Genomic DNA, 27,500 nt, shown 5'->3' with positions numbered 1-27,500 from the left:
GCAAAAAAACAAGCTCTCCGTTCAACACAAGATTCTTAGTTGTATGACTGCAGATAACGTTCTTCCTTGCAGAGCAGCTAGCTGCTCATTAGTTTACCGTTGCCGCTAAAAACAGCACCCCCTATCGCAATCGAAAATTACTGTACGGAGGAGCTACCTCCCTTGGCCATTGAAAACGACGTGATTCACGAGCCGCTGGAGTCCGAGGCGTTTATAACGGACTTCAATGAGGGGCTTGAGGAGGAAGTTCCTCCATACAGTAATTTTCAATTGCGATAGGGGGTGCTGTTGGCATTTTGACCTAGGGGAACGATTTTGTTCATTCAAATAGTAATAGTAAACAGTAATTTATCAGATTAGTAGGGCTGTAACGATACACCAACCTCACGATTCGGTTTGTATCACGATTTTTGACCCACGGTTCGATATGAATCTCGATTTGTTTTTTTTATTTTTTTGGGGGGGGGGGCTAGACATTTTATTAAATAATATTTTAATAGCCTCCCTTAGAACACAGAAACAGAGGATTACAATATAATATATCTATTATTTTATATCCTGATATAAAAATATTTTTCTGAAGGACTGATATTTATGACAGCACACTTTATGCAGATTAGCCTATAGCCTAGGCCTACTATTTTTTATTACAACTCTACCTGTTTAATTCAGCTGTCTGTTCAGCTGTGTGTTTAAGTTTCAAGGTAATACTTGTTCTCCTAGGGACAGGCCCTTTTGGGAAACGTTGGTATTGAGATGATCAGTCAACTTCAATGCAAGAGTTTTAAACAAATATGTGCAGCATGCTAATGATGCTAAGCGGATTTAATAGTAATTTAGCTAGTCGTCTATGCGTTGCTTTCACGATTGTGAATGTTTTATTTAAGTCGCGCGTGTTCATTGAGCAGGAGAGGGAGGGAGAGTGAGAGGGAGGGAGCGCGAGAGAGAGCAGGGGGTTTACTTCTATACTGTTTGGTAAAGTTGCACACATAGTCTACAATGAAAGCAAGGAGAGGTATGAAATTATTATTTATTTATTTGTTTGTTTTTGGACAACGTAGGCTACCGATAAGTAAAGCGGGAGTTGTGGGTTGCTTTTGCGGCCGCATAAGCTGCAAAGCACTGCGTGAAACACTAGAAAGGGTGTGTCGCGATTCTGCCTTTTCACACCGCGACACAGTATCGTGGATATGAATGTTGCGATTTCGGTTTCGAATCGTAAATCGTTACAGCCCTACAGATTAGTAATTCACTTTATATATTTTTTTATTTTTCTCTGAAATTTTAGGCAGGGTGTTCCTCCCTTTCCTCAATGAAGGAGCCTCCTCTGGTGAGCACACAGTGAGGTGAAGCACACACTAATCCCGGCGCAGTGAGCTGCCTGCAACAACAGCGGCGCTCGGGGAGCAGTGAGGGGTTAGGTGCCTTGCTCAAGGGCACTTCAGCCGTGCCTACTGGTCGGGGTTTGAACCGGCAACCCTCCGGTTACAGGTCCAAAGCGCTAACCAGTAGGCCACGGCTGCCTCAAATTGCTCTTAAAGGAAACACTCTTTTTGTAAATTTTGCAATTAGGCTTTAATCAAGCTATCTTTTTAGCGTGCTCCTGCAGAACCCTTCACTCACTTCAGGCAGAACTTACAGGTTTAATATTTCAGAGATCCTTCAACATGTCCAAGATTCTCTATCTGTTACACATTCACCCAAAAATGTGGTCTACACACGTTTAGTCTTTTTGGGCAAATAGAGCAGGTCCTTCTCCTTGACTAACCAACTCTCTCTTGCCCTCACACACACACACACACACACCCACCTCCAAAGCGGATGGGCTCCTCCACCTTAACCCACTGAGAGCTGGGCAGTGCGATCAGCGAGCCCTTCTCCCTCCTCATCAGCCGCATGGTGATCTGGTCGCCCACCACGTACTGACGGGTCTCCATGGCAACCACACTGCAGCAGGTAGGCAGGAGGGGTTTGTGAGGTGGGGGGGGGGATAACACATAACAATTAACATTATTAACTATTTGCTTTGGGATTCAAATTCTCATAGGGTAACCCCATCAGTGCAATACTGGATAATGCTACTGCAGCTGCTATTGCATATTTACCTAGCATACATGCAGAAGGTGCCTTTCCCGTCTCAACAATAAATGTAAATATAAGAAGAAACAGAATCACTCAAAATAAGGTAGAGAATGTTGGGACAAAAGGGTTTAAAAAAACAATCAACAGCAGCATGACAGTGCCACGTATAGACCCTTTCAACTGCATAAACAAACATGTGTGTTCCTAAGGCATTTCCGTTTGCACAGAAATCAGTGCTTAAAGGGAAACATGGCAGGATTTCCCCCTCTGCTGGAGAAATTGCGCATTATGCCATTTCAAACTGTGGGAAAAGGCAACAATAAAGCACATTGATGTGTTTACAAGCTAGCGAACGGTTAGCATAAGTTTGGCAGAACTATGTGGATGTTACAACTTAAGAAACACGATTTAAAACGAGTTTCTTGTTTCTCACTTCTCTTTCCGGGACTGTAGTCTCAATGTTGCAAGGTTGGTTTTCCGCCTGTGGACGCTAGGCGCAGCGGGGAAAGTCACCATTTCCACCGGAACAGAACCATCCAAATGATTTCTAAACGGGTTTATTACGTTGAAATAGTTGCCAAGTTCCCCTTTTAAAAGTTTTTAAAATTGACATTTTCTAGAGCATTATGCTAAAGTCCGAGTTGTATCTGCATTGCTTTTGAACATTTCAACCGGAGATCCTCTGGGAACAGATTAGCCGGCTTCAGACCGTCGAGCCAGGCCAGGTTAGGGTAATTTGAGGGGCCACCTGGTGATAGTAGCCCAGGCTACAAGCCTCATAAACCTGACACGTTTGTGTTCAGACTGTCAGGCCATTAGCCTCTCCGCATTACACCTCGACACGCCCTCGCTTGTGAAAACGTCACCAATACCACCCATTTTCAAACAGGATAAGCAGAAATTCGCGTATCTCTTTCCTATACTGGGGTGCGATTCCCAAAACCATAGTTGCTAACTCAGGAATAATTTAGTGGGACGCTTGTCTATGTTAATTAACTCATAAGTTCACTTTTAATTTTAGCCGACTGTGCTACTTGGCGACCTCTGGACAGAGTTAGCCTACTGACAGGCAAACCTCTTTAATACGGACGTAACCGCTATCTCTAAACTCGGTGTACTAGCAAATACTGCTGTGCTTTTGTACTTTCATAGCCATTCCATTCCATCATGTTTCTCGACTTCACACACAACAACGTGTTGACCACGCCTTCACCTTGACACCAACCCTAGCTCCGCTCTAGCACCAAGTGGCCCAACGTTTAGGGTGGGCCAGAAATCAGGGGCCAGTAGCACCAATATAGCCCCTAAGTGGCATCAGTTAGCACCCGCAACTGAAGGTGTGAAAGCATTTAGCCCCGGCGCGGCCTGGCCTAGCTCGCTTTGGCTCGATGGTCTGAAGCCGGCTATTGAAATGGCCCGAAGGCCTGACAACATGCCAATGTGAGGGGGGGGGGGGTACAAGAGGTACAGACCTCTTGAGATCGGGTCCGTTCACGGCCTCGTAGCAGATGGGGCACTTGGACCAGTCCTTGTCGCTGAGGGAGAGGTAGTGCAGCATGCACGGCCAGCAGAAGATGTGGCCGCAGCGCGTGATCTGCGCCGCCACCGGAGGGTACAGGCAGATGGGGCAGGAGGGCACCTCGTGGCTGTAGATCCTCTGCAGGGGGGAAGAGAGAGACACACACTGGCATGTTAAGGCTGCAAGTCCTTCACAGAAAGGAGAACTGCTCAGAGAAATGTGTGCGAGAGACAGAATCAGAGAGAGAAAGAAAGAGAAGAATGAGGGTGAATGTACATTAGTGTGTGTGTGTGTGTGCAAAAAAGGGTTACAAGGAGAACCCCAGGTAATTTAGCCCTTTCAGCCGTTGTGTCTCCAGGACCTGCTGATGCAGCCTTTGCTCCACGATCACGACGCTAATTAGATTAACTATAATGGCAAGGCTGCTGCAGCATACTAGTGCCATACTGATACACTACACAGTTATTAAATGCTTTATTATTTTGCATACGCGTTCAGTAACAGCAATCTAAACATTCTTACTACCAAGTACTTAAATTATCCACCTTGGAGACCAAAAATATCTGTGTTGCCTTTAAGCATCAACATTTTTGCAACAGATCGCCTATTCTTACTTTTTGCCTCAATACCTTCAAATGGAGTGAATTGGAGTCAATAGACATTAGGGCTGCACAATTATCGCAATACCAAAGCATTGCGATAATTGTGCCAACGCACAATTACCTAAGCAGAACCTCAACAGCTACCTACAAGAACCAACTTGAATGCCACAGTTTTTTTTACAAATTAGCGTAGTGTGGTTATGATGCTAACCAAATTTAAGCACAATTTAGTACAACCTGGAAAATCATTGTGTGGTGGTCAATGTTGATATTGTGGTGGGCTGCCACAAATAAGTCAATGTATGAGAAACACTGGGGTCATTTTAAAATTGCTAGATAAATTAATATCAAAACACTGATTAGGGACAGCCTATTTTTCAGCCTATTAGTTTGTTCATTCAGTGTACCTCAACTCAACAAGCTAAATATATAAATCCTGCAGCAGAGACATAGACCAAAGTGTGAAACCCCCGAAAACTACCCTCGACTTCCTGCATCGGAGACGGTAACGGTGTGTGTGCGGCTGCGTGCGTGTGTCAGCAATCATAGGGCGTCTGCATGTTTGGAGAAGGTGGTATCTCTACCCTTAACTTATTTATTTATCGATGGATTGATTGATGTGGTTGTTTGTATTGTACGATAGAGAGATAGAGATAGAGACTTTATTGATCCCCAGGGGAATTTCAAGATTTATTAATTGATTGATTGATGCGGTTGTTAGTATTGTCAGGTAAAACATAACAGTATACTGGAATGCCGTGTTGGTATAAGCAGTATTGGTCAATACAAATAAAATAATTAGTGTGTGTGAGTGTGCATTTGTGTGCGTGTGTATGTATGTATCAAAGTATCTATCGAACAGTCCAAAAAATTTTAGAAAATTCTGACAGTCAGGGAAGATGGAACCAGAAGTCAGGTGGCAGAGAAAGAGAAAGTTGGAGAAAGAGACAACACAAAACAAATCTGAGAGAGAAGAGAAAAGAAAGAAAGAAAGAGAAAGAAAGAGAGAGAGAGAGATGCAAGTATATCCACTGCACTCACCACTTGCTGCACACAGTCCCAGTTGACCAGAGAGTCTGGGTCAGTGAAGTGGGCCTTGTAGTCCTGGTCATCAATCACCACAAACTGGCAACTGCAGTTGAGAAAATGAGGCAATTCAGACACTTCACATCACAGCCATAAGCCCAACTGCAAAGATATGACATGTAGCACTGCATACTATGTAGCACTCCAAACATGTGAGAAGATTTCTACATCACAGTGCTTCAAGACCAACCTAAACATAAATATACTGCTCAAAAAAAATTAAGGGAACACTTCAATCATACACTGGATCGGTACTCTGACACTGTTTGGTTCTGAGCACAAGTAAAACTTTTGAGGCGAGTGTTTTATTTTGCAAAAACTGTCAGACATTCTGTGAATGTAGTTTGAGAATGGAGAAAAGGGTGAAAGGTTTCAAAAAATGTGTTTTAACAATTGTGGAAAACTGTAAGTGTTCCCTTAATTTTTTTGAGCAGTATAGTTAAATGCACTGGCAAAATGCACTGAAATTCCATCAGAATAAATACATGCAATGCTACACACCACAACTGACCAGGTTATGAAAGACTAATCTAGCATCCAATATAAGCATTCTTTTAAGTAATTTTAGGACAAACATCAATTAAAAGCAACAACATGTGCATACAATAAACAAAATCTCTAGTCTCTCTGTCTAATCAGTAAGATTGAAAGCAGTCTTTTTAGCCCAGCACTGAGGGACCTGGGACCTAGATCCCCACAGCCACATAGTTCTGCGCTGCTTCTGCAGCACTCACTTGGCCTGCAGGAAGAGCTCCTTGTTGAAGGGCTTGTGCTTGTGGCCCCACTTGTTGCGGCGTCCCCAGCAGGTGTGGCCGTCACCGCTGCCGCTGCCACCTCGCGGCTCAAACGTGAAGTTGAGCAGGTGGTTCAGGCTTATCTTCTTGGGTCCAGTGAATTGAGCCGGGCTGAACTCCGCCCGGCGGCTTTCTGCTACCTGTTGGGGAGGGAAGCGAGGTCAGTGGTATGTATTTCAGTATGTATATCAGTATTTTACATACATCCATCATCAGTGTTGGGAACGTTACTTTAAAAAAGTAATTAGTTATAGTTACTCACTACTTGTTCCAAAAAGTAACTGAGTTAGTAACTGAATTACTCTGTGATGAGAGTAACTCGTTACCAGGGAAAGTAACTATTTGCATTACTGTTACAAAAAAACAAAAGTTGCTGTATGTCAAAGAATTTGGATTTTTTGAGCAGTTTTGAGCAGCCAGTTGAAATGAGTAGAACAGACAGGTGTTTGTAGGCTACATAACTTTCGATATTTATTATATAGATAGATAGATAGATAGATAGATAGATAGATAGATAAAGATACTTTATTGATCCCCAAGGGGAAATTCAAGATATTGCACATCGACAGACCTACGGTTGACTTCAGCCTGTGTCATAGATTTTTGTTGTGTAGCAGAAAGATTTAGCTTTTGCTACTTGGAGGACTTTGCTCCGAGTCCTTCATTGCTAGTGGATGGCGAGCTATCATCTGTGGTGGAGGTATCGGTGTTTTTGGCCACTAGCTTTAGATGTGTGTGTGAGATGCTTCATTAAACTAGAGTTGCTTACAACGGATGTCGACAAAGTCTTCGCTCCTGGACATAATGTACACATTACATGCACATTCTTGCCTTGATGAATTTGAAGTAGTGCTTATATCTCCACCTTGAAAATGCCAACTTTTCGGATTGCTCCTGACCTCTGCTGTTTCATCGAATCTCTATTTTAGCTGTTGCGTGTGTGTGTGGCACGTGTGCTGGCAAGAGTGTAAAAACACTGACTCTGATTGGCTATTATGAAACATGACTCTGCCTTAGCCAATCATAATCGCTTACGTCGTTATTAACCCACCTCCTCACTAGCTGTGAGCCAGGGTGCGTTCGGATTACACAGTTTATTCAATCAATGCATAGTAACGCACCGCATTTAACGTCCAGTAACGTTAACGGCGTTGTAACGACGGCAAAAGTAATTAGTTAGATTACCCCGTTAGTGAAAAAAATAACGTCGTTACCGAACGGCGTTCTTTTAAACGGCGTTATTCCAAACACTGTCCATCATAGACCTCTTAAGTTCACCTACAAAAAAGAACCAAAGATGCCATCTTTGCCATTATAAGGAGATCCGGGTGTTAATTGACACCAACAACCTATGGGAAGTTGCGTTGCAAGTTAGCTCTGGGGTAGCAAAAATCTATGTTTGCCGTCTTAATGTACCGAAGATCACAGGAGCCACTCGAAGGCAGAAGACAAAAGTGTGTTGAGCAAAACGTCTGCATTTTAAACTTCTTCGTCCCTGTGATAGTTGTGACAGGTGCAATACTGCAAACCCCCCCCCCCCCCCATGTTATTTTCCCATAGGAAAATTCGCTAGATAGCGGATCTTAAAGATGACTTCAGACGTTGGTTTGGTTTGGATGACTTTGTGATCGTGGTGTGCAAATCCACCTGAGATATCTGATGCAAATTTTCTATTTTTTTGTGGAACTTTAATTAAAAAAAGGGATCGCTAAACTCTCCCACTCCCCTAGGTGCCACATTGATATCAATGCAGGAGCCACAGATGGCAAAACAGTGGTCAACATACACTATATTCAGATGTCCTGTATATGAAGAGTTCAAATGCAAACGCTTCTAAACGTCACCTCCGTCAAAAATTAGATAACAATGGTGAGTGAATTGTGTCCACACATAGTACACGGTAATCACATAATTTAGCTTCGGAACCCGCTAAATGTCACTCTTCCTGGTCTGAAATATCGATTTGTAGGCAAAAAAAAAAAGCTCATTTAAAAGAAACAAAAAAATATAGCATGGAGAAAGCTCACCTCTTCTCTTCTCCCACCGCCCATGAGCCCATACTGTCGGCCACCCCCTCCCCTTTGGGGGGGTCTCTTGTCGAAATTCTTGCTTTTCTGTGGATTGGTGCGACGGGGGCCTGGGCAGCCCTCTGCCTTGGGGAAAGCAGGCTCCCGCTTACGGTTGTAGCGCTTGGAGCCTCCATTATTCTTGCCATCTGAAAAAAGGATCCAGAAAAACACAAGTCAGACACTTTAAACAGCCCCAATATGAGCATTTGGTTTATTATGAAAATGACACATGTGGCCTGGTTTATTATTGCACTCTTCTGAGAATGTAAACAGTGCAGAGCATTTTGGAAAACATCCAACACAAAACATAAAAGAAATAAGCCATTCCTTGAAACACACATTAAACAAATAATCCTTAAAGACATGTTAAAATATTTTGACAATATTGGCCAGTTTTGAATCAAATGCAGTAATTACAAAATAACAAATTCAAATTAATCACTACTTATGTTTGTCCCCCCCCCCCCCTTTTTTTTTAACAACACACTGGCAACTCACAAGATTACCACGTTTAACCCACAACATGTGGGTAACATTGATAAACAGACACTAGTAATGAAGTGCTCTGCCATGCACTTTTGAACCAGCACAGCACTGACCCAAGGCTCATGTGATCAACCTCTCAGATGCAATAAGGCCCCAAGTACACACTTATCAGCATACCACAGGGTCACACCTCTCCTGCTCTCACCCGCTCAAACACACCCACTCACACAAACACAAACTCTCTATGATAAACAAAGGGTACAAGATGATGGACTACTTTTAATTTATGGGTTTGTATTTAAAAATAACATCAGCCTGACTTGCCTTACAGCTGAGAGCCCATTCCAAATCATACATAAACAATTGTTGTGGTCTGTACAATTATGCGACAACTTGAACAAAAAAAGGCTAACTTAATTATCATAATGTAAAGGTGTATGGAGACTGGCATCTAGGTAAGAGTCTGCTATGTACTACTATTCTGGCAAACATAATCCCCTCACCGTTCCCAACCTGGCTAGGCTAACGATACCTTTCTTTAGCGTGTCTGATCAAAGTCCTGACTACAAGGCCCATCCCATGCACGTTGCTTTAGAAGGCCAAGTGGGGTCTTTGTGGTGCCGATAACTTAACATTATCCCCAAATTAAGTCTGCTACTGTGTCTATTTGTGGCTCATTAAATGCTACCGTTTTTTGATTCATTACCACGCAGTCACTGGGATGGTATTAACAAAAAAAACTAAGCACAGCTGTCACGAGAGATCAGAGCACGCTGATGAAACTGCTTTGCACCAACTTTGGTAAGCACTACCTGGCATTACCAACTCAGATACATCAAATGACACTTTCCACTGATATGAAATTCACGTACATACATAACGTACATAACCAGTTAGTTAGCTACCTAGCTAACGTTAGCCAAATGAGCAGCATAAATTGAGCCAGGGGGAAATCATTTGAAACAATTATGATAGCCAACAACAATGACCAGATGTAATTTAAGCCAGTAAGAAACCACGTCAATTTGCGTACCAATGTACTACACGTTAGTTTATGATCTGTGTCTGTTAGATAGATGGCTAACGCTAGCTTTCTACCTACGTCATACCGATTAGACAAACAAAACCATGCGAGTCAGTGGGCCCTCTCCATGTTTGTGCTATATTAAATATGCATTACCACTCAGCTAGCTTGCAACAAACATGTCAACGTCCATCCAGACAGAATAACGTTAGCACTGTCAGTAAGGTTGGAAAATAAGTAATCACCTGTTTTAGGTTTAGAATCTCCAGGAGCTGGGCCTGTAGAACTCGAGCGGGGCGGGACCTTGTTGTTGCCGTTGCAGTTCGGATTTTTCTCCATGGTGTTCTTCAGAGAGGATTTGAGGCCGAGCTCCGGGGAGAGAGCGTCCGAGCTCTCTAGCATTAAATGGGACAAAAGGAGAGGTGAGCGGGTTATTACAAGTGCGGGTCAGGCGACGAAGGCCCTGGATCATTTCTGTCAGACACGGAGACTCCATTACGGCGACATCTTGACAGCAAAACAACAGAGAAAAAAGAGACACAGTTCAGGCGTCTCAGTAAAGAAAGCTTATACAGTAAGAGAACGAGTGCTCAAAAAAGTGGGGCCCGGACCCCGGGAATTGCAGCTTTTTCCTTGATGTGGGAAAAGCTGAGCCTCTTAAAGGCGATAGCCGCTTCCCAAGCGTGGAAAACGGGCAAATATGTGGGTTTCTCCCCAAATTCTGCGCACAAGAACGAACTCAGACTTATGGCGACGGGTCGCCAAACAGGAACAGCAATGACCCGGATGACTGGTATTTATAGATTCTGTCCAACGCAGTGTCTTATGGGAAATGTGGTATTGATAGCGAAACAGTGACCTAAAAACAAGCTTATTTTGGTCTCTCATCACCATCCAGCAGTTTAAAAGCGGTACATGCATGCAGTGATACATAGATTTACACAATTGTACCATTACGCAATTGTCTAAGTTCTATTAACCTAAATATAACGCCTTTGTGCTGGCTCGACACTAATGTAGAATAATTAAAGACTAGGCAGTGTGTGAGCTTGTGGCTGCACATTTATCCCAAAAATAGCACAGTGTAATGGTCAGCAACTTTTGCTTCAGGGTCAGACCCAATACATTTGTGAAAATCAAGTGAACGTAGAAAGACAGATACATCTCATCTTCTCTCATTCTATTTTTTACAGTCTATGATCTCATTATATGGTGAACACAACTAGTTCACAAAAAAACATTACGTTGACATGTTGTTATGGTTTTACTTTTGATCAACTAAACCTTTTTTGTAGGTGATTTATGTTTCCATAAAATGAACATTCACAGATGTTCTTGTTTGACAGCTTTGGCAGCATTACCTGTATTTGTAGGCCTACTTGTACTTTGCACAATGACAATAAAATTTGTATAAAGTGACAATGTCAAATTTTATTTGAACACTGCAAATATACACCATCTCACTCACCTACCATTGTGTACTACAATTTACCCAATCATTAAGTTTAATCATCAAATTAAATGGATATACAAATGAAAATCGGCATTACTCAAGTGACCTCGACTCTCTACTCGACTTGGTCACTTGCAGTTAAAAAAAAAAACCTGAAAATTCACTTGATCACATAAATGAAGTTATACTTCTCCATGAATGAACACATGAAAAATGGAGCTTGCATACTCCAGAGTAAACTGCAATTCAAATCCCCACTGAACAAAAATCAGTGAAATTCACTCCCTACAATCTTACAGTCGGCACACCCATCCTCTGAAACTTCAGGATGTCAGGATGGCCAACCCACTCCACTGTGGCACGGGGAGGATGATTCAGGGACGTCAACGCGGTCAACATCCCTCTTCAGGTTCCAGCACTCAGCAGCATCCCCATCATATGTGGTTACTCATCGTCCCACTCCTCTGCCTCTTCCTCTTCAACGTCTTGCTCTTTCTCAAGAGAGCAGCTCAACACCGCCCTCCGCACTTCCTCTCTCTCAGCTGTGAGTGGAAAAAGGATGGGAGGAAGGGTCATGTCGAGCAGGGACTGCGTAATATACTTTGATTAAGTGGGGCGGTGGTAGTGTAGTAGTTAAGGAGCTGGGTTAGCGTGCAGTAGCCTGAAAGTTGTTGGTTCAATACCCAGCTTCCACCATTGTGCCCTTGAGCAAGGAACTTAACCCCAAGTTGCTCCGGGGACAATGTAATTGTAATATAGCTAAGTCACTTTGGTCAAAAAGTGTATGCTAAATGTAATGTAATGTAAGTGTGTATCCTAATCTGGCAGAGTTTGACAACCCTTCCTCAAGCATAGAGAATTTAGCCCTATATGTGGTGATTTGACATGTGTATATCCACAACTAATCAAAAAGCATTGTGAAGGCCGAGCTCAAATATGGATACAAAAACAAAACATCCAATCGTATAAGCTGTGTGCTGTGTACATTTATATTTATTCATTTAGAAGACGCTTTTATCCAAAGCGACTTACATTATGTCAATTATATTACAAGAGCCACAGCAACTCAGGATTAAGTGACTTGCTCAAGGGGCACTATGGTGGAAGCCAAAAATTTAACCCACAGCTTTTCTGGCTACTGCTTGCTAGCCCAGCTTCTTAAGCTTCTTGGGGGCAGCCGTGGCCTACTGGTTAGCGCTTCGGACTTGTAACCGGAGGGTTGCCGGTGTAAGTGAGAGTGGATCTAGGGAAGACTTTGGCAAAACAATCTCAAATTTCAATCCTTCAAATCATGTGTGCTTTTGGCTCAAAGTTTCCAAATCATGTCTGGTCCCCTGAGGCTAGTCTTCCCAGACACCACACTTAGGTGGTGAGCATTTTGGCACATAATGGCCGCCATGCATCACCCAGATTGGTGGTGGTTAGTGAGGTTTCCCCCTTCACTGGGAAGCTTTGTGGGCGCTTTGAAAAGTGCTATATAAATGCAAGTTGTTACTGTTGTTGTTACCTTCAGTCTTACAGTGAGGTAGCATCCTATGGAGCTGTTGAGTGCTATACTTCACCAGAAACTTCTGGCATGTCCGGATTGTACCTGGAAAAACAGAAGGTAAACAAATAGGTGGATCATCAAACCACTAACTATAGTCTCAGTCTTGTCTGGAATTTTCAGCACAAACTCAAGCCTAAATCTTTGATTATTATAAATTCTGAAGTTCGTGCACAATGGCGGGTTCTTGCCAGCAGGGCCTCACCTCCGACATGCAAACAGTTGATGGAACATGGCACTTTCTGTCCTCGGTTTTCCAGACAGCTAATGAAAGGCAACGCCGACCACAGGATCCGATAGTGGCTCTTTCTACAGCGTATTAGGATAACGCCTGTGTGAGCATTCACGTACTTCACTACAGCCATGCATGGGAAAAGAGACGGGGAAATAAGAAGCTATCTATTAAAGGCTTTTGCAAAGCTGAAGGCATCAGCATAGTTTTCAGATCATTACAATTAACCAACTAAGGTCAATCCATGAATTCATTTGGTCAGTTATAGATCATTTGAGCGACTGTGGTCATAATACTGAATAAGCAATAGGCCTATTTACAAATCGCAATCGACCAATCCAGGCCAATCAAAACACACACACACGTGCAGAGACTGCAAGCTAGCTAGCTATGCACTGTACAGGGGGAAATGCCATATTATTGAGCACTTCGCACCTGCGAAGCTCAGAATGAGCAATGCCGAACCGTAGTCTCCGTGTGCCCGAGCGACAGCAGCTTTCACAGCTTGATAAATTGACCTCTCCTCCAGTAGCAACAAGCTGCTTCGGTCCTCCACACAGACTTCACAGAGCAGATACCTGTAATTAGGTTAACGTTACGTCTTATAATGCACGACATGCATGTAAGTGATAATATTTAAATAATAGCCTATCGCTTATCAAGTTCAACAAACAATCTTACCTTGATTTAAATCTCACCATTCTGGACACATGTGGACAACAGTCGACCGGCTACAACTGTGTCGCAGAGCAACTACGTATCGACTTCCTGCTTCTCTGTGAACCAATGGGATAACAGTAAAATAATACCGGTGAATTATGTTTTTTTTACTTTATTTTTTTTTATTTCATACTGTGAACACTTAATTAACTTAACAGTGAACAGGAAATCTGACAGACTTTTAAACTGTGATGACAACATCTTTATCACAAATAAAACAATTCACTGTATGCAACTTGCAAATTGGGTTGCCTGTTGGAGTGTATTATATGTGGAATATGGGCTATATTTTATATAATCTAATTGAACAGTATTAATTGAAATATAATGGTCCGAATGCGTTTTGTTGGTTCGTTCACATAAATGCGCCCAAACTGACTGAGAACATATGTAGCTGAAGTCCCTTACTGTACCAGGAGATGGGGCAAATGTTACTCATTTCAAGTCGTAGCCTACACAATTTGAACTTCTTGAACAGTTGTTAAACTTATCTATGGTGATCTGGTCATATTCATATCAATAATTTAGATGAGCACAGTTGAAGTTTTACCCTGGAGTAATTTCTGATACTGGTTTACCCATATTTCCAAGGCAGTCCGTCAGGTCTCATCACAACCTCTACACGAATTTCGATGTGGTTGCTCCTCCCATCCTATAAGTGGAGGGACAGTTGTTGCTCCCAGGTCAGTAGGCTACCTTGCCAGGAGAGATATAAAGCTGACGGTATTGAAGTTGCTAATGGCAGCCATCACATTGGCAACTATATGGAACCGTTAATTTTTCATAATCCCTCATAGGCGACCTAGACAATTAAGTGTAGTTTCATACAACATACTGCAGATTACGCAAATAAACAGTCTTAGAAATACATTTAATATTTTTGGACCTACTCGTCTCTCGCAAACTCAGTTGTCCGGGATGTGGAGTTACTTTCTCACCTGTGTGCTCGTCTTGGCCAAAGATGCTGTTGCGCTTAGCAAGGTAGGTGATCCAATGTACATTTTACTGGACCACTGTGCACACCAACTCAAGTCAATTAGCTCTGACTGATTATTAGCAGGAATCTATGTTATGCTTTTGGTTTTTTTAAGGCTTGCGTTTCGAAAATGTTGTCACTGTGGCCACGTGCCATAGGGCTGTGCGCGTGGATGGAATACATCCACGGAGCGCTTTTGCTAGCGCTCTTTGGAGAAAGCCAAATGATTTGCATCTTGTGCACTTGTGTGTAGTGGGCCGGTTTTCATTCACTGCTGTTGTATCAACCAATGTGATCTTGAACAGGATGTGTGTTTGGCACGAGGCGAGCGCAGTAAGCGCACGGGGACAATTGCTGTAGTGTATTCCCAGTGCACTAAAGTTTCTTTTGGAAAAATATCAAAATATTTCATTACATGACCGTATGTACGGGAAAGGATACATGCCGTTTTGAGACATTATAATGGCAATGCCAAAGCCACAAGTGTGACGAAAAACCTTTTTGCCTTTTCAAAACAAATATTAATTCTGTGAAAATGTAACGGATTTGTCATCTTTTTTAGGTAAATTCATAGAATGAAATTAATTGGCCTTCATATTTAACAGTTCCATAGTAAACATTTCTAAATTAAAGGATCCTGAAAATTATTTCAGGGGACATGAAGAGTCATAAGGCCTTGAGGTTTTTGGCACAGAGGTTCCATTCTCTCAGGGATGGTGTGTGTTATCTGGGACTGATTGAGTATTTCATGAAAATGTGGAAACCTTGCTGAAGTCATGTAAACTTCGGAAGTTAGTTTTGGATTATAGTTGCAAGTGCTTCACTAAACCTCTTTCCCCTCAAGGTCGAAAGTCAATGAATTTCATTCTTTGGCCACCACATCCATAAAACAAGATAGAAAATATGTCTCAAGTGTTCTGATTCTACACTGGAAACACATACTAGCCACAGAGGACCTATAGCACATAAGTGTGTGTGTGTGTGTTTGTGAACGTGAGTAAGTGAGAGAGAGAGAGAGAGAGAGAGAGAGAGAGAGATAATGGGAAGAGTGGTGAAGGGCAGCTCAAACGAAGGAGCAGAATGTCAGTTAACTCTGAGTCTTCATGTGAGGAACTCTGGTCTGTCTCCCCACGTGATCCATCAGAAAGACTGATATTGGGAGGATAAGGATGGTAGACTAGTGTAATTGTGTGGGTCAACACAACATTTGTTTTCAATTAGAAGCCAAACATGTCCGTGAAGTAAGACATCACTTTGGGAAAATGAGCTGAAATAAATATTTCTGTGCTTCCCCCAGTAATGACATTGGATGAAATATTTGAAACCTAAATTATCTGAAAAAAACCTAAAGATTGTTGTACAAACTTCAAGATGTTCTTTCTTGTTTTGACCAATTTCTGGATGAAATCACAAGACACGTTTGAATGCTCACCATTTGGCTGCACAGCCTTGAGGAACACCCAAGACAGGGACTCAAGAAACACAAACCTTCTCTCTCTCTGTCAGCAAAGTTTGACATTTCAACCCAGCAGTTATATTTTATGCAAAAGGCACCATTACTTGTCAGGAACCCCACTAAGCTCTACATATTTAATGCGGCTTTATGAATCTGCTTTGTACACTAGTTGCACTGTTGTGTTGAATTACCAAACAACTCCAGCTCTCCAGAGAGGGTCACCAAAAACACACACACTCACATACACACACACACACACACACACACACACAGTGAGACACACACACACACACACACACACACAAAACTGCAGTGGATTTCCATATTGCCTCCATGACATCGCCTACACACCGCTGTACCGGTGCTCCGATGATGTTTCTGATGGTGTGGGTGGCCCTTTGCCCAGATCTGCCTCCTGGGTGCACATCCATTGGGGGTAAGGACAACTTCTGCTTTGCTTACACAGCTGTGGGACTCAAGCAAAAAAAGAAAGGGAAAAAAATCCCTCTGTTGTCTCTCGAAGAACAGGCTCACCCCACCCTGCATGAAGAGACCATAATCCCCGTTTTCGCTGCGTAGCCCCAGCGCTTGACCCCTGCGCTGCCTGCCGCTGTAACCGATAGCCGCAAGGGTCACCCTCACCAAAGGTGTTATGGGGATGCGATGACTCACACACAGTGCTTGTTTGAATACAAGCACCGGACAACAGGGGTTATCCAAGCGCCGGCAGAACGTGTTCCGATGCCAGAGCCCTTGAGCAAGCTGTGCCCCGTGCTGAATTGCAATAAAAAAGGGGGCAGAGCTCAGAAGTGCTGTTATTTTATGTTAAGAAAACAGCATTGTACGGGTGAACGCATCGGTGGGGAATTTCGCAAGCACTTTTGTGTGTACAATGGGTATTGTCGAGGAAGGACCACCCCCCCCCCCCCCGCCCCGCCCAACATATAGCAGAGCAACCTCGGAGGCCAAGAACATGAACCCCTGGCAGCTCAGTGCTTTAACAACAACAACAAAAACCTCTTTGTGACAAGTCTGGGTTGTGTGTGAGGTAGCATTTACAATTTAACTAGCCACATGAAAACTTCCAGTCCATTCCAATTTATTTTAGTCACCCTACAAAACGCCAACGATTACACATGCAGCGAACCTGACACACACACACAAAAAAATAGGGCCACTACTTTAGAGTTGTATTGCCTCTGTGGTGCCAGAGGAAGAAACATTGCAGTAGCAGAGGTCATTGGCGGTGCGCCTGGTATCCTCCCTTACCCTCCCCACCTCTCTCCCTGGAGCTCCACATCACATCAAGCCTGTGAGGATCACCTCCCCACACACAGTCAGAGAGATGTTAAGCTGGAAGGCCTCTGCTCTGCCGACGCAGGACGCCGGAGGACACCGAGGGATGAGACGTGAGGCGTGGGAACAGACGGGCGCACCTGCCTCTTGTTTTGGTTGTAAACATCAGCAATCCAGTGAGGTCACAGGGAGGGCAGATGGAGAAAATGAGAGAGAGAGAGGGAGAGAGAGAGAGAGACAGAGGGAGAGAGAGAGAGAGACAGAGGGAGAGAAAAGTTACATTTTTGAATGGATGACAGATAGAAACAAACTTTGATATGCTGTTCTGAAAGTGATGAAAGTTTGATGCCAAGGTGAGCTTGAGAGACTATGGATGCTTTTGGTGTGGTGATGTCATCTTTGTGAATCCTGATGCATGTGATTTCGACTGTAAGTCTTAACATCTCTTACAGTCCTGCGGCTGCTTATATTTCGGTAATGAGACACAACCATAAGGCAGAGCTCTATCTCTTTTATATTCGGTCACTCTCACAACGGTTGGATGTGACAAACAGCAAATAGCAAGCCCTAAAAGTACAGAATGTGCAAGGGTTTCCTCAAGACAAGAAATAAAGTCCTGTTTGGAGGGTATGTGATGTTATCCTTTTTGCATGTGTGGGTGGGGCTTCAATATTATGTCACATTAAAATAATTTTTCAGGCTTTGGATTGGATCTGTGTAAATATTGCTTAGTCTATTCCACTAACCATCATAACAGAACATGGTTTAAAGACCATAAAAGGAGGCGTCCCTCTGTTGGGAATTTAAAACAAACAAGAACTTTCCATTCATCCTCTTCAATGACAGATTTTCTGTGGAAGTTTACAATCTGTCTTGGTAACTGTTATACACAAGAAAAGGGCAGATTAATCTGAAGTCCCTTACAAACTGCAGTAGAATGATACACTGGGCAAGGATTAAGCCATATCCTTGACCAGTATACATTACATTCTGAGTGGGAGATGTAATATTCATCATGATGTTAGCCTTATTATCTTTGCTTAGTCGTAGTTGTAAGTAACTGTTACAGTAGTGTCATCAATTGCCTTGGCACAATGACAAGGCCTTACTTAGAATTCCCTTAAGAAAACCCAAGTCATGTACTGTTGCCACCTAAATACGTTGACACACTCACACGTCTTGACAATTTATATAAACTCCTGACCAAAGCCGCACAGTAACAGAGTACATTTACTTGAGTACAGTTTTGAGGGATCTGTACTTTACTCGAGTATCATTTTTGGGGAGTACTCATGACTTTACTCAAGTACATTTGAGAGGCAAATATTGTACCCTTTACTCCGCTACATTTCTATCCATAACCGTGAGTACCCGTTACTTCTAAAAAAAAGGAAAAAAGAAAAATCTCGGAAACCCTCAATTTGTTGTTTCCCTCTCAAACGTGATTGGATTGTGCAGGCTACTTAAGTAGACATCTCACTGTTGTACTTTTACTTGTACTTGAGTAAAATTTAGCAAAGGGTATCTGTACTTTTACTCAAGTAATGAAGCTGTGTACTCTGTCCGCCTCTGCTCCTGACATACAAAGGGGATCTAAGTACAGTGAAGGCTAAAGGCAGGATAATGTGTACTTACTAACTGGTTTGAATACAAAGATGGCACAATAACCAGTCACTGTTTAACAATGCAAAGCATTTCAATAAGTTCAAAGTAGGTAGCTAGCTAGTAGCCTCTGCCTTTAGCATCTTCTCTGTTTTTTGATATGGCACATTTTGCTGGTGTATGGGCTTCAAGGGACACACACACAGTTCAAAGGGGTCTTCGGTGACACATAAACAGTTCCAGTTGGAATGTGTGTGTGTGCCACCAAAATCAACAAGTACCCTCCAAGCTTGTCCCCCACTAATTGACACTCAGGACCTAATGTGCTTGCCTGTGGGAGCTGCAGAATGATCCCCTTGGTGAGGAGAGGAGGGTTTATTATTTTCTGAGAGTCTCTCCAGGCTCTGTGGATCTGAGTAAAGGATCACACTGTAAACAGAGGAGCAGCCCAGTTACAAATGATGATTTGGAGTTGCATGCTGTTACATAAAAAAACATGTAAATATATTTCAGGGGCACTCTAACTCCCAGCTCTCTCTACATCATTGGTGATAAGCATGCAGACTACACAGCTTGAAAAGTGCTTGTGAACTTCAAGCTAAAAAGTTCTTTTTTAATCCTCAAGAGTGACAGTGCAGTCAATTCCACAGCTAACTGAACCCACTTTGTTTACACAGTGAGAATAATTGGTTTGTCTCTGCCTTTCATATGTAGAGTTTTTTAAAGGACTTTATCACTCCTTAATGGTCCTATAGAACCAATACAGATGATATGAAGGATGAAGGATGATATAAATGATTAGGTGATTATTATAAAACTTTGTAACCTTGTTTGGTCATCAATTTAGTAAAGAACAACAGCAGTTTCCTTCCAGGAGAAAAAAAATAAAACTAGCTTGGGGCATCCAAAGACCAAGAGTTGAAAAAACAAATAATAAAAGATGCTTTCTGAAGAGGAAGAATCTGAAGCATTCATATTTCTAAACAATGAGTGGTGACTTCTGTATATAAGCCTTCACAGTAGGACATGTCATTGAAATCACAACAAACTGTTTTGTGTGTTTTTATTTCTTCTTCTGTGGTTGGATAGCATTAAAACAAAGATTTATTGTTTTGCTTAGTATTTCTTTGTTGTATTTATGAATGTGATTTGGCCTCTGGTGTTCCTCTGTTGCATTGCATTCTGAGGCCTTTATGTAGAGGGTGTAGTGAGTGCCCCCTCCACCCAGGCCTCCCTAAGGACCAGGGCTATTTACCGCAACAGATCTCGGTGATAAAATAGTCTTACTTTTCAGCTTAATAAAGACCCCATTGTCAGATTTCATACAGACATTAATGGTGACTTTATGTTGTGTTGTGGTCTGTGGTGTGTGTGTGTGTGCACGAAAATGTTAAGAAAGGGGATTATCTTGCTGTTTCAATATTTTAACAGAGGAAACTACCATTTATTTATGTTTTATGTCTGATCTTTAGATGTATTCTGTACATAGAAGTTGTGGGGACAGGATCAACACAGGCTCTGGGTGGACAAAAGGCTAGCAGGATGTTGCATGGATTGGGACTTATTTGCATAAGGGTGCGACCCCTTGAGCCTGACCAATTTCAAGGGGGTGAATAGGTGGGTCAGTGAACACTATAATTAAGAAGAATTGGAGTTTGAGTTGAAGTTTAAGCTTGAGTAACTTAAACAGAAATGGATTTAAAGTCCTATTGAATTCTTGAATTCTATCACATTGGAGATATACAGAAACAGAAGCCACCCTTGCCAACTCTAGCAATTGGTAGCAATTGTTTTTGTGTACAGATCTCGGAGCCTAGGCTGTCTACAGAGACACAGTTTTTTGACGGCCTGCTTATGGGGCAGGCAGCTAGCGGATCGTTAGGAAAGATTAGATGAATGTGATCATTTATTTTTGGGCCTGAAATCAACTAATGAGCAAAGTGCACAGTATCTTGTGCATGAGCTAAAGCTATCATATGGCTCGTTGGTGCATGGCACTGACCCACCAGGTTTGTGCCTATATGATCTTCCTCATTTTTCTTAAATTAGCAAATAGATTTCGCCCTATTATATTTGTTTAAGTCAGACTTGTCCTACATGTTGCCTGACATTCAAATAATGGGCCCATAGATAGATAGATAGATCAAAAGTTTTGATAAAGATTTCTCATTCCCACATCATGCAAAATCATTATTCTAATGACTGTATTCCATGCAGATTGACCTCAGGGTTTGAGTGTAGTCTTGCATGGGGATTGTGTCAGTGTGCCTGGTGCATGGTGACTGAGTACAGCTGTCAATCAGGGTCTTTGTGAGTAAGCAGTGGGCCGTCCGTTTCATTTGTTTCCTGTTCCTCCTGGACCAGGGCAGCTGGGCTCTGCTTGGTGTTTATGGGCAGTCAGTGTGTTCAGCGGCACACTGACGGTCTTCAGTGGAGAGAGAGCGCCAGGTGTCAGAGGGCGCTGGGGGAAAATTGTGCCAGGGAGTTACTTCCTCTCTCTGAGTGGACCCCACCCTTCTCAACAATCCCACACTAAATAACTAACGAACTAACTGACTAACTAACTAACTAACTAACTAACTGACTAACTAACTAACTAACTGACAGGCACTTTAAGATCACCCTTACCAAAACCTATACATCCCTACCAGGCTTCTCTACAGTCCCTCACTAAACTTCCTCAGTTACATGTTTTACACTGAAAAAAAAAAGAATTGAATTATTACAAATTATGACAAAAGATATAAAACATCACTGGCAATATTTTCGCATGTTTCCTCATGTCACATCCCGACCCCTGTTAGCACAGACTGGCAGATGCATGACTGCAAACAGCAGCGCAAACAGACAGTCCCTCCATGAAGACTCCCTAAAACTCCACATTCTTTCACCACTCGTAACCAGCTCGTAATCCAACATGTGGCCACTGCGCCATCCCGACCTCTGATTCTCGTTAAGCCGATGACGGCTGCTAAGCCGCTCTGACCAGGGGTCACGGAGTTATGGAGGCATGAAGGCCAGTGGGAGAGAGGAGTAGACTGTACATCTCCGTAAGTCATACACGACTAATGGCCGCTTTGACCCTTTGGACAGTGGGTTAGACGCAGCCACACGCCCCCTGCCACACTTCAAGCTGATTTAGGATCAGTTCTCCAAGGTGTAGGCCTGACCTCAGTTTGTACAGTCTGAAGGCATACCACAGAGCCTGGATCTGCTGTTAGATTTGTAACACACAGCTGCCGCCTGTGGTTTTGGAACTCTGCTGTCCTCACCTGTTCCTGGTTTGTTGTTATCTATGTTAGAGCTTCTTTAGAGTTTTTTTTTTTATTCACATTTGCATTTATTCTTCATATCTTTTTATCTAAGGTGTCATACCATATTTTTTGCCCTAAATGACTTAACCCAGAGAGAATATATTTTTATAAGTTTATCATACTGTATGTTCTCTGATGAAAGGAAAATCTTCCCCAAGGGTGTTCAAGGGTGTCTTTTTGGTCTTGCTAAAGATGTAGGGCAATTGGATGACACCGACAGTCACCCGACAGACACCCCCCCCCCCCATCCCCAACACATAGACACACACACACATATACAAACTCACACTCACACACAGCTTGTACAGCTGCTGCCTTTTCCACTGTAAAAATAAATCAGCCAATTTGTGACAAATGGGACGTGGAGGCCCACAAAGCTGCTTGGGGAGGATCACAGTGGGAGGCGATGCCTGGCGGTAGATATGTCCACCCAAGTATAGGAGACCTCCTGTTGGCTTTTACATTAGGTTTCAGTGACAAGATCAGCCTAATAAGAAATAAGAGGTCTTCTTAATGCACAATGATAAAATACAGTTTTGGTCATTTTGTAGAATACTTAAGCTGTCTGACTTTCCATAATGATGTGGTGTGACTGTACTATCCCATTGAAAAGCCTCTGAGAAGTCAAATGGCCCTGCCAGACAATTGTTTTGCATACACTCATTATGTTGTCAACAAGGTTGCATCCTAGAATGGTTAAATGTGTTGTAAATAGATAAGATTATGATATGATTTATAGCTGCATGCAAAGCCAAAAACCATAGTATCCGCCAATAAGGATATGCTTTGCACCTTTTGAACATCATTCTCACAGAGATTAGTTGTAAGTAGACCTGCACTGTCTAATAGCAGGGTCTCTTTCTAACGGTGTGAAATCTGCAGGTACTCTAGTCATGTCCACATAAGGTAATAAGAGCCTACTTTTTACAGTGTGGGAGAAAGTACCAAATCAGGGCAGCTATGTATGATATGAAAAAAGGGGGACCAGTGATTGTTTAGCGATTGAAGGAGTGGAAAGTGGATACCCCTCTCCCTCTCGCTGTTGGACAGATAACCCAGGGGATGTTTTGGCTGGAAGTCCTTCACAGGGGCAAGCGCAAATCCTGGGCAGGCCTGTTGCCGAAGACAATTTACAGGGGAGCTTAGCTTCTGGCGCTCTTCAAAGCGCTGTGCCATAATAGAAGTCATTTCAACGGTCACTCAGGCAATAATCTGTCCCATATGGATGGGCTTTTTACAGCGAAACAGACAGTGAGAGAGAGAGGGAGGGAGAGAGAGGGAGGAAGAGAGGGAGGGAAGGAGAGGCCCGGGCTCACTTTCAGTCTTCTGAAGTAATTCCTGTGAATCTCGTCCTAAGTAAATGCTATTATTATTCATGAGAATAGGTAAGCAGAGAGAGAGAGAGAGAGAGGGACATGAGTATGTGGGTGAGAGAAGAGAGACTGACAGACAGTTTGTGTTTGAGAGACAGAAAACACGTGAGGAAAATAGTGTGTGCATGAGTGTGTGTGTGTGAGAGATTAAAAAAAGAGAAGCAGACCCTGGGTGATAGCACCCCCCCCCCCCCCTCCAGTGGTTGAGAGCTACTGCTGGGATGAAACGAGGCATCAGCAGATGAGGGCAGCTGGTAACAGCTCAAGTTTGTCCAAAGGGACATCTCATAGAGAGGGGGGTTAAGCACACATCAAACATTGTGGGGCCAAGGTCTTATTTCAGCTTAAAAGGCCCCTCGCTGGGTCTTCGACGTTACTGGACCCGTAGACGAGGTGTGATTGTGCGAGTTCAAACAGAATGTAAGAGGATCTAAAGTTGGGGTGTGATGGTCACTGAGATCAGTACCTGGAGCTCAGATAAACTAACTCTGCTCAGTCCCCATGTTTCTCTTAACATGAACGCATGGGGATCGCGCAGTGTTAGCTAAATGTACTCAGTCACTGGAGGAAATCTGCTTGGATTTGTGTTTCTCACCCCATGTCTTCATGAGCAGGACACACTCCGGCCTTTCAGCGCATTACGGTTAATCAGCGTGACTCGAATGTTCTGACGATTGAATACGCTCACGTTGCGCTTTGAACCAAGTTCAATGCTCAGCTTGTTCAACGCTAGCGTTATGCTAGAGCTGCCACCGTTCTGCTGCCAAACTATAGAGAACAATAGGAAACCTGCCGCTTGCCGCTGGTCAGTGTGATCCCCGCCTTATATTAGACTGTTCAGAACTCCCTTTGGTGAATGTCTGTCACTGTGTCTAATGCACTTGTTGGGTCCACAGTCTGTCTCCCCATCCTGCATTGCCACTGGATCCAGACACTCTATCCTCTGTTTCCTGTCACCCTCTCCTTTTCTCATTTGATTCTGCTTTATCTGTCTTATTCCACCATCTCTTCTCTCATTCTCTCTGCTTCCTCTCTCTCTCTGCTTCCTCTCTCTGCTTCCTCTCTCTCTCTGCTTCCTCTCACTCTCTGCTTCCTCTCTCTGCTTCCTCTCTCTCTGCTTCCTCTCACTCTCTGCTTCCTCTCTCTGCTTCCTCTCTCTCTCTGCTTCCTCTCACTCTCTGCTTCCTCTCTCTGCTTCCTCTCTCTCTCTGCTTCCTCTCTCTGCTTCCTCTCTCTCTCTGCTTCCTCTCACTCTCTGCTTCCTCTCTCTGCTTCCTCTCTCTCTCTGCTTCCTCTCTCTGCTTCGTCTCTCTCTGCTTCCTCTCTCTGCTTCCTCTCTCTCTGCTTCCTCTCTCTGCTTCCTCTCTCTGCTTCCTCTCTCTCTGCTTCCTCTCTCTGCTTCCTCTCTCTCTGCTTCCTCTCTCTGCTTCCTCATTCTCATTTCTTTATCCAAATCTTTTTGTTCCTCTCACTCTTCTTCTCTCTTTGTCTCACTTCCGTCTCAGACTCATCTCTTTACTCTTCTCCTTTTTATCTATTCCCCTTTTTCTCACCCATTCCTTCCTTCCTTGTCTCTCTCTTCCCAAGTATATTTTTGGGGCTTTTGCCCTTGTGTAGATAGGATAGTTGAGAGTGACCGGAGGTGAAGTGGGAGAGAGAGAGAGATGGGAGTATGGATCGGGAAATGACCGCAGGTCAGAATTGAACTTAGGTCCTCGTGGGCACTGAAACCCAAATGTGGTACGGATACTGCCGCCTGCGCCATATCTCCCTCCTTCTCACACCATGTCTGACCCCCTCATCCCTCCTCTCTCCACAGGTGTTTGGCGAGGTGGAGCCGGTGCGGATGACGTCCGAGGGCTCGGACTGCCGCTGCCGCTGTGTGATGCGGCCGCTGGGCGTGGAGGCGTGCGCGCGCCTGCGCGAAGGCGGCGGTGGCCGGCCGGAGGACTACTACGCCGTGGAGACGGTCAGCTCGGGCTCCGACTGCAAGTGCTCATGCACGGCGCCGCCGTCTGCACTCAACCCCTGCGAGAACGAGTGGCGGACGGAGAAGCTCAAGAGGCAGGCGCCAGAGCTGCTCAAGGTATCCTCGACACTCACGCTAGCAGTGCTGTCTGATACAAGCCCCAAGAGCAGCTCAAGGTATCCTCGACACTCACGCTAGCAGTGCTGTCTGATACAAGCCCCAAGAGCTGCTCAAGGTAGCCTCAACACTCAACATTAGCAGCGTTGTCTGATCTCATGCTTTGTTACAGAGTAGTCTCCCTCTGTTGATGTCTCTCATCTCACTCCATAAAATCACTTTTCTCACACAGTTTCACTTCATACATTGATATGTGCTCCATATGCAAAACAGTTGAATTTTACACCATTCAAGATTTAACTACTGTGTCTGAGTGTTCTGTAAACTCAAATATAGTGTGAATAAAGCGAATATGCGAATAAAGACTTGCCTTAAAGGAACCATATGTAAGATTGTGGCCAAAACTGGTACTGCAATCACTTTCAAAATACTGTAGAGCGCTGTATCCCCTCCCCCTCCCCCTCCCCCCTGACTCGAGGTTGCCAACCCGGATGCCGAAACACTACTGACTTCGTGATAAGTAGATAGGTAGAGGGTGGTGCATCAGGCCAAAACACAACATGACATGATGAAAACACAACGTCAACATCAGTTGAGGGCTGCAACTTCACTTTTTAAATGACAATATCCTGGCCGGACTACTGTTGTCAGTGATATAAGTATTTGAAATGAACATGATTTCTTAATGTCTAGTGACACATCAGAGCCATTTTATGATTAATTGAAATATATTATTTACATACGGTTCCTTTAATACATAAATTAATAGGTGACATGTTATCAAGGGCAAAGATAATTACTGTGTCTGTGTCTGTGTCTTCTGTGTGTATGTGTGTGTGTGTGTGTGTGTGTGTGTGTGTGTGTGTGTGTGTGTGTGTGGGTGGGTGGGTGTGGTGTGCTTGTGTATACTTTGTTTGTACCCATAGCTACACTCTATGGTGGACCTCCTTGAGGGAACTTTGTACAGTATGGATCTACTGAAGGTCCATGCATACATGAATAAAGTTGTGGCCCAGATGAACACCCTGGAGGAGGTATGAGAGATCGTTTGGTATTACACACTTCAGTGTTTGTTAAATGCTTTAATAATTACAACTACAATAAACTTTAAGTAGTAACATTTTCACATTAAAGTTAAAATTCCCTAATGTCAGTTTTTAGTTCTATCTCAGGGTCAATGCAGGCATAATGTCTATGTGATGTCTACATTTCTTGTTTTTTTCTTTAAATGCTGTAGACCATCAAGACCAACCTGAGTCGAGAGAATGACTTTGTGAGGGACAGCATAGTGACTCTGAGCAACCAGCTGAAGCGATATGAGAACTACTCTGACATCATGACCAGCGTCAAAAAAGAGATTTCCAACCTGGGTCTACAGCTGCTGCAGAAAGATGCTGCCCCTGGTAACAAAGCACAGGTAGAGGCGCACACACACACACACACACACGCGCGCACGCACGCACGCGCACACACACACACACACACACACACACACACACACACACACACACACACACACACACACACACACACACACACACACACACACACACACACACACACACACACACACACACACACACACACACACACACACACACACACACACACACACACACACACAGACACACACAGACACACACACTCACTCACATAAGGAACACAGACACCCATTTGCTGTAACACATAGCTGCTGCAGAAAGACGCTACCCCTGATAATAGCAAAGACACACAGGTTCAGACACACACCGTTACCCCACTAAGCTCTACATATTTAATGCGGC

The 27,500-nt window shown here is 43.5% G+C and overlaps 3 protein-coding genes across 3 annotated transcripts in view; 1 reads left to right on the top strand and 2 right to left on the bottom strand.

Moving 5' to 3' along the window:
- rnf10 (ring finger protein 10) overlaps positions 1-10,455 on the bottom strand; it is a 20,413-nt gene extending 9,958 nt beyond the window's left edge. Inside the window, exons 1-6 of the mRNA XM_076271202.1 lie at positions 9,908-10,455; positions 8,111-8,298; positions 6,024-6,223; positions 5,245-5,335; positions 3,555-3,739; positions 1,811-1,947 (exon numbers count right to left, since the gene is read on the bottom strand). Coding sequence (XP_076127317.1) covers positions 1,811-1,947; positions 3,555-3,739; positions 5,245-5,335; positions 6,024-6,223; positions 8,111-8,298; positions 9,908-10,064 — 958 coding nt within the window. The 5' untranslated portion in view covers positions 10,065-10,455. The remainder of the gene's footprint in view (positions 1-1,810; positions 1,948-3,554; positions 3,740-5,244; positions 5,336-6,023; positions 6,224-8,110; positions 8,299-9,907) is intronic.
- Positions 10,456-11,061: 606 nt separating this feature from the next.
- pop5 (POP5 homolog, ribonuclease P/MRP subunit) lies at positions 11,062-13,645 on the bottom strand. The gene is made up of 5 exons (XM_076271203.1): positions 13,575-13,645; positions 13,329-13,471; positions 12,867-13,016; positions 12,623-12,706; positions 11,062-11,657 (listed from the first exon to the last, which is right to left on the bottom strand). The coding sequence occupies exons 1-5, from the start codon at positions 13,592-13,594 to the stop codon at positions 11,560-11,562; spliced, it is 495 nt and encodes a 164-aa protein (XP_076127318.1). The 5' UTR covers positions 13,595-13,645; the 3' UTR covers positions 11,062-11,559.
- A 679-nt stretch (positions 13,646-14,324) lies between these two features.
- The window catches only part of olfml2a (olfactomedin-like 2A), an 18,160-nt gene continuing 4,984 nt past the window's right edge, over positions 14,325-27,500 (top strand). The window contains exons 1-4 of the mRNA XM_076269899.1: positions 14,325-14,594; positions 25,450-25,716; positions 26,643-26,750; positions 26,954-27,133. Coding sequence (XP_076126014.1) covers positions 14,532-14,594; positions 25,450-25,716; positions 26,643-26,750; positions 26,954-27,133 — 618 coding nt within the window. The 5' untranslated portion in view covers positions 14,325-14,531. The remainder of the gene's footprint in view (positions 14,595-25,449; positions 25,717-26,642; positions 26,751-26,953; positions 27,134-27,500) is intronic.

The sequence above is a fragment of the Alosa pseudoharengus genome, unplaced genomic scaffold (assembly GCF_046254945.1).
Source record: "Alosa pseudoharengus isolate Yale_2024_CS ecotype anadromous, Long Island Sound unplaced genomic scaffold, YU_APseudo_1.1 YU_APseudo_1.1_scf_6, whole genome shotgun sequence".
NCBI classification, from domain to species: Eukaryota; Metazoa; Chordata; class Actinopteri; order Clupeiformes; family Clupeidae; genus Alosa; species Alosa pseudoharengus.
The sequence above is the reverse complement of the archived record's forward strand: the minus strand, read 5'-3'. Positions and strand labels throughout refer to the sequence as shown.

Coding starts and splice junctions, on each gene's coding strand:
- pop5 (XM_076271203.1), bottom strand. CDS start 13,594: ATGGTGAGATTTAAATCAAG. Junction 13,472..13,574: donor ATGGTGAGATTTAAATCAAG/GTAAGATTGTTT, acceptor ACCTAATTACAG/GTATCTGCTCTGTGAAGTCT. Junction 13,017..13,328: donor GCTCATTCTGAGCTTCGCAG/GTGCGAAGTGCT, acceptor GCATGGCTGTAG/TGAAGTACGTGAATGCTCAC.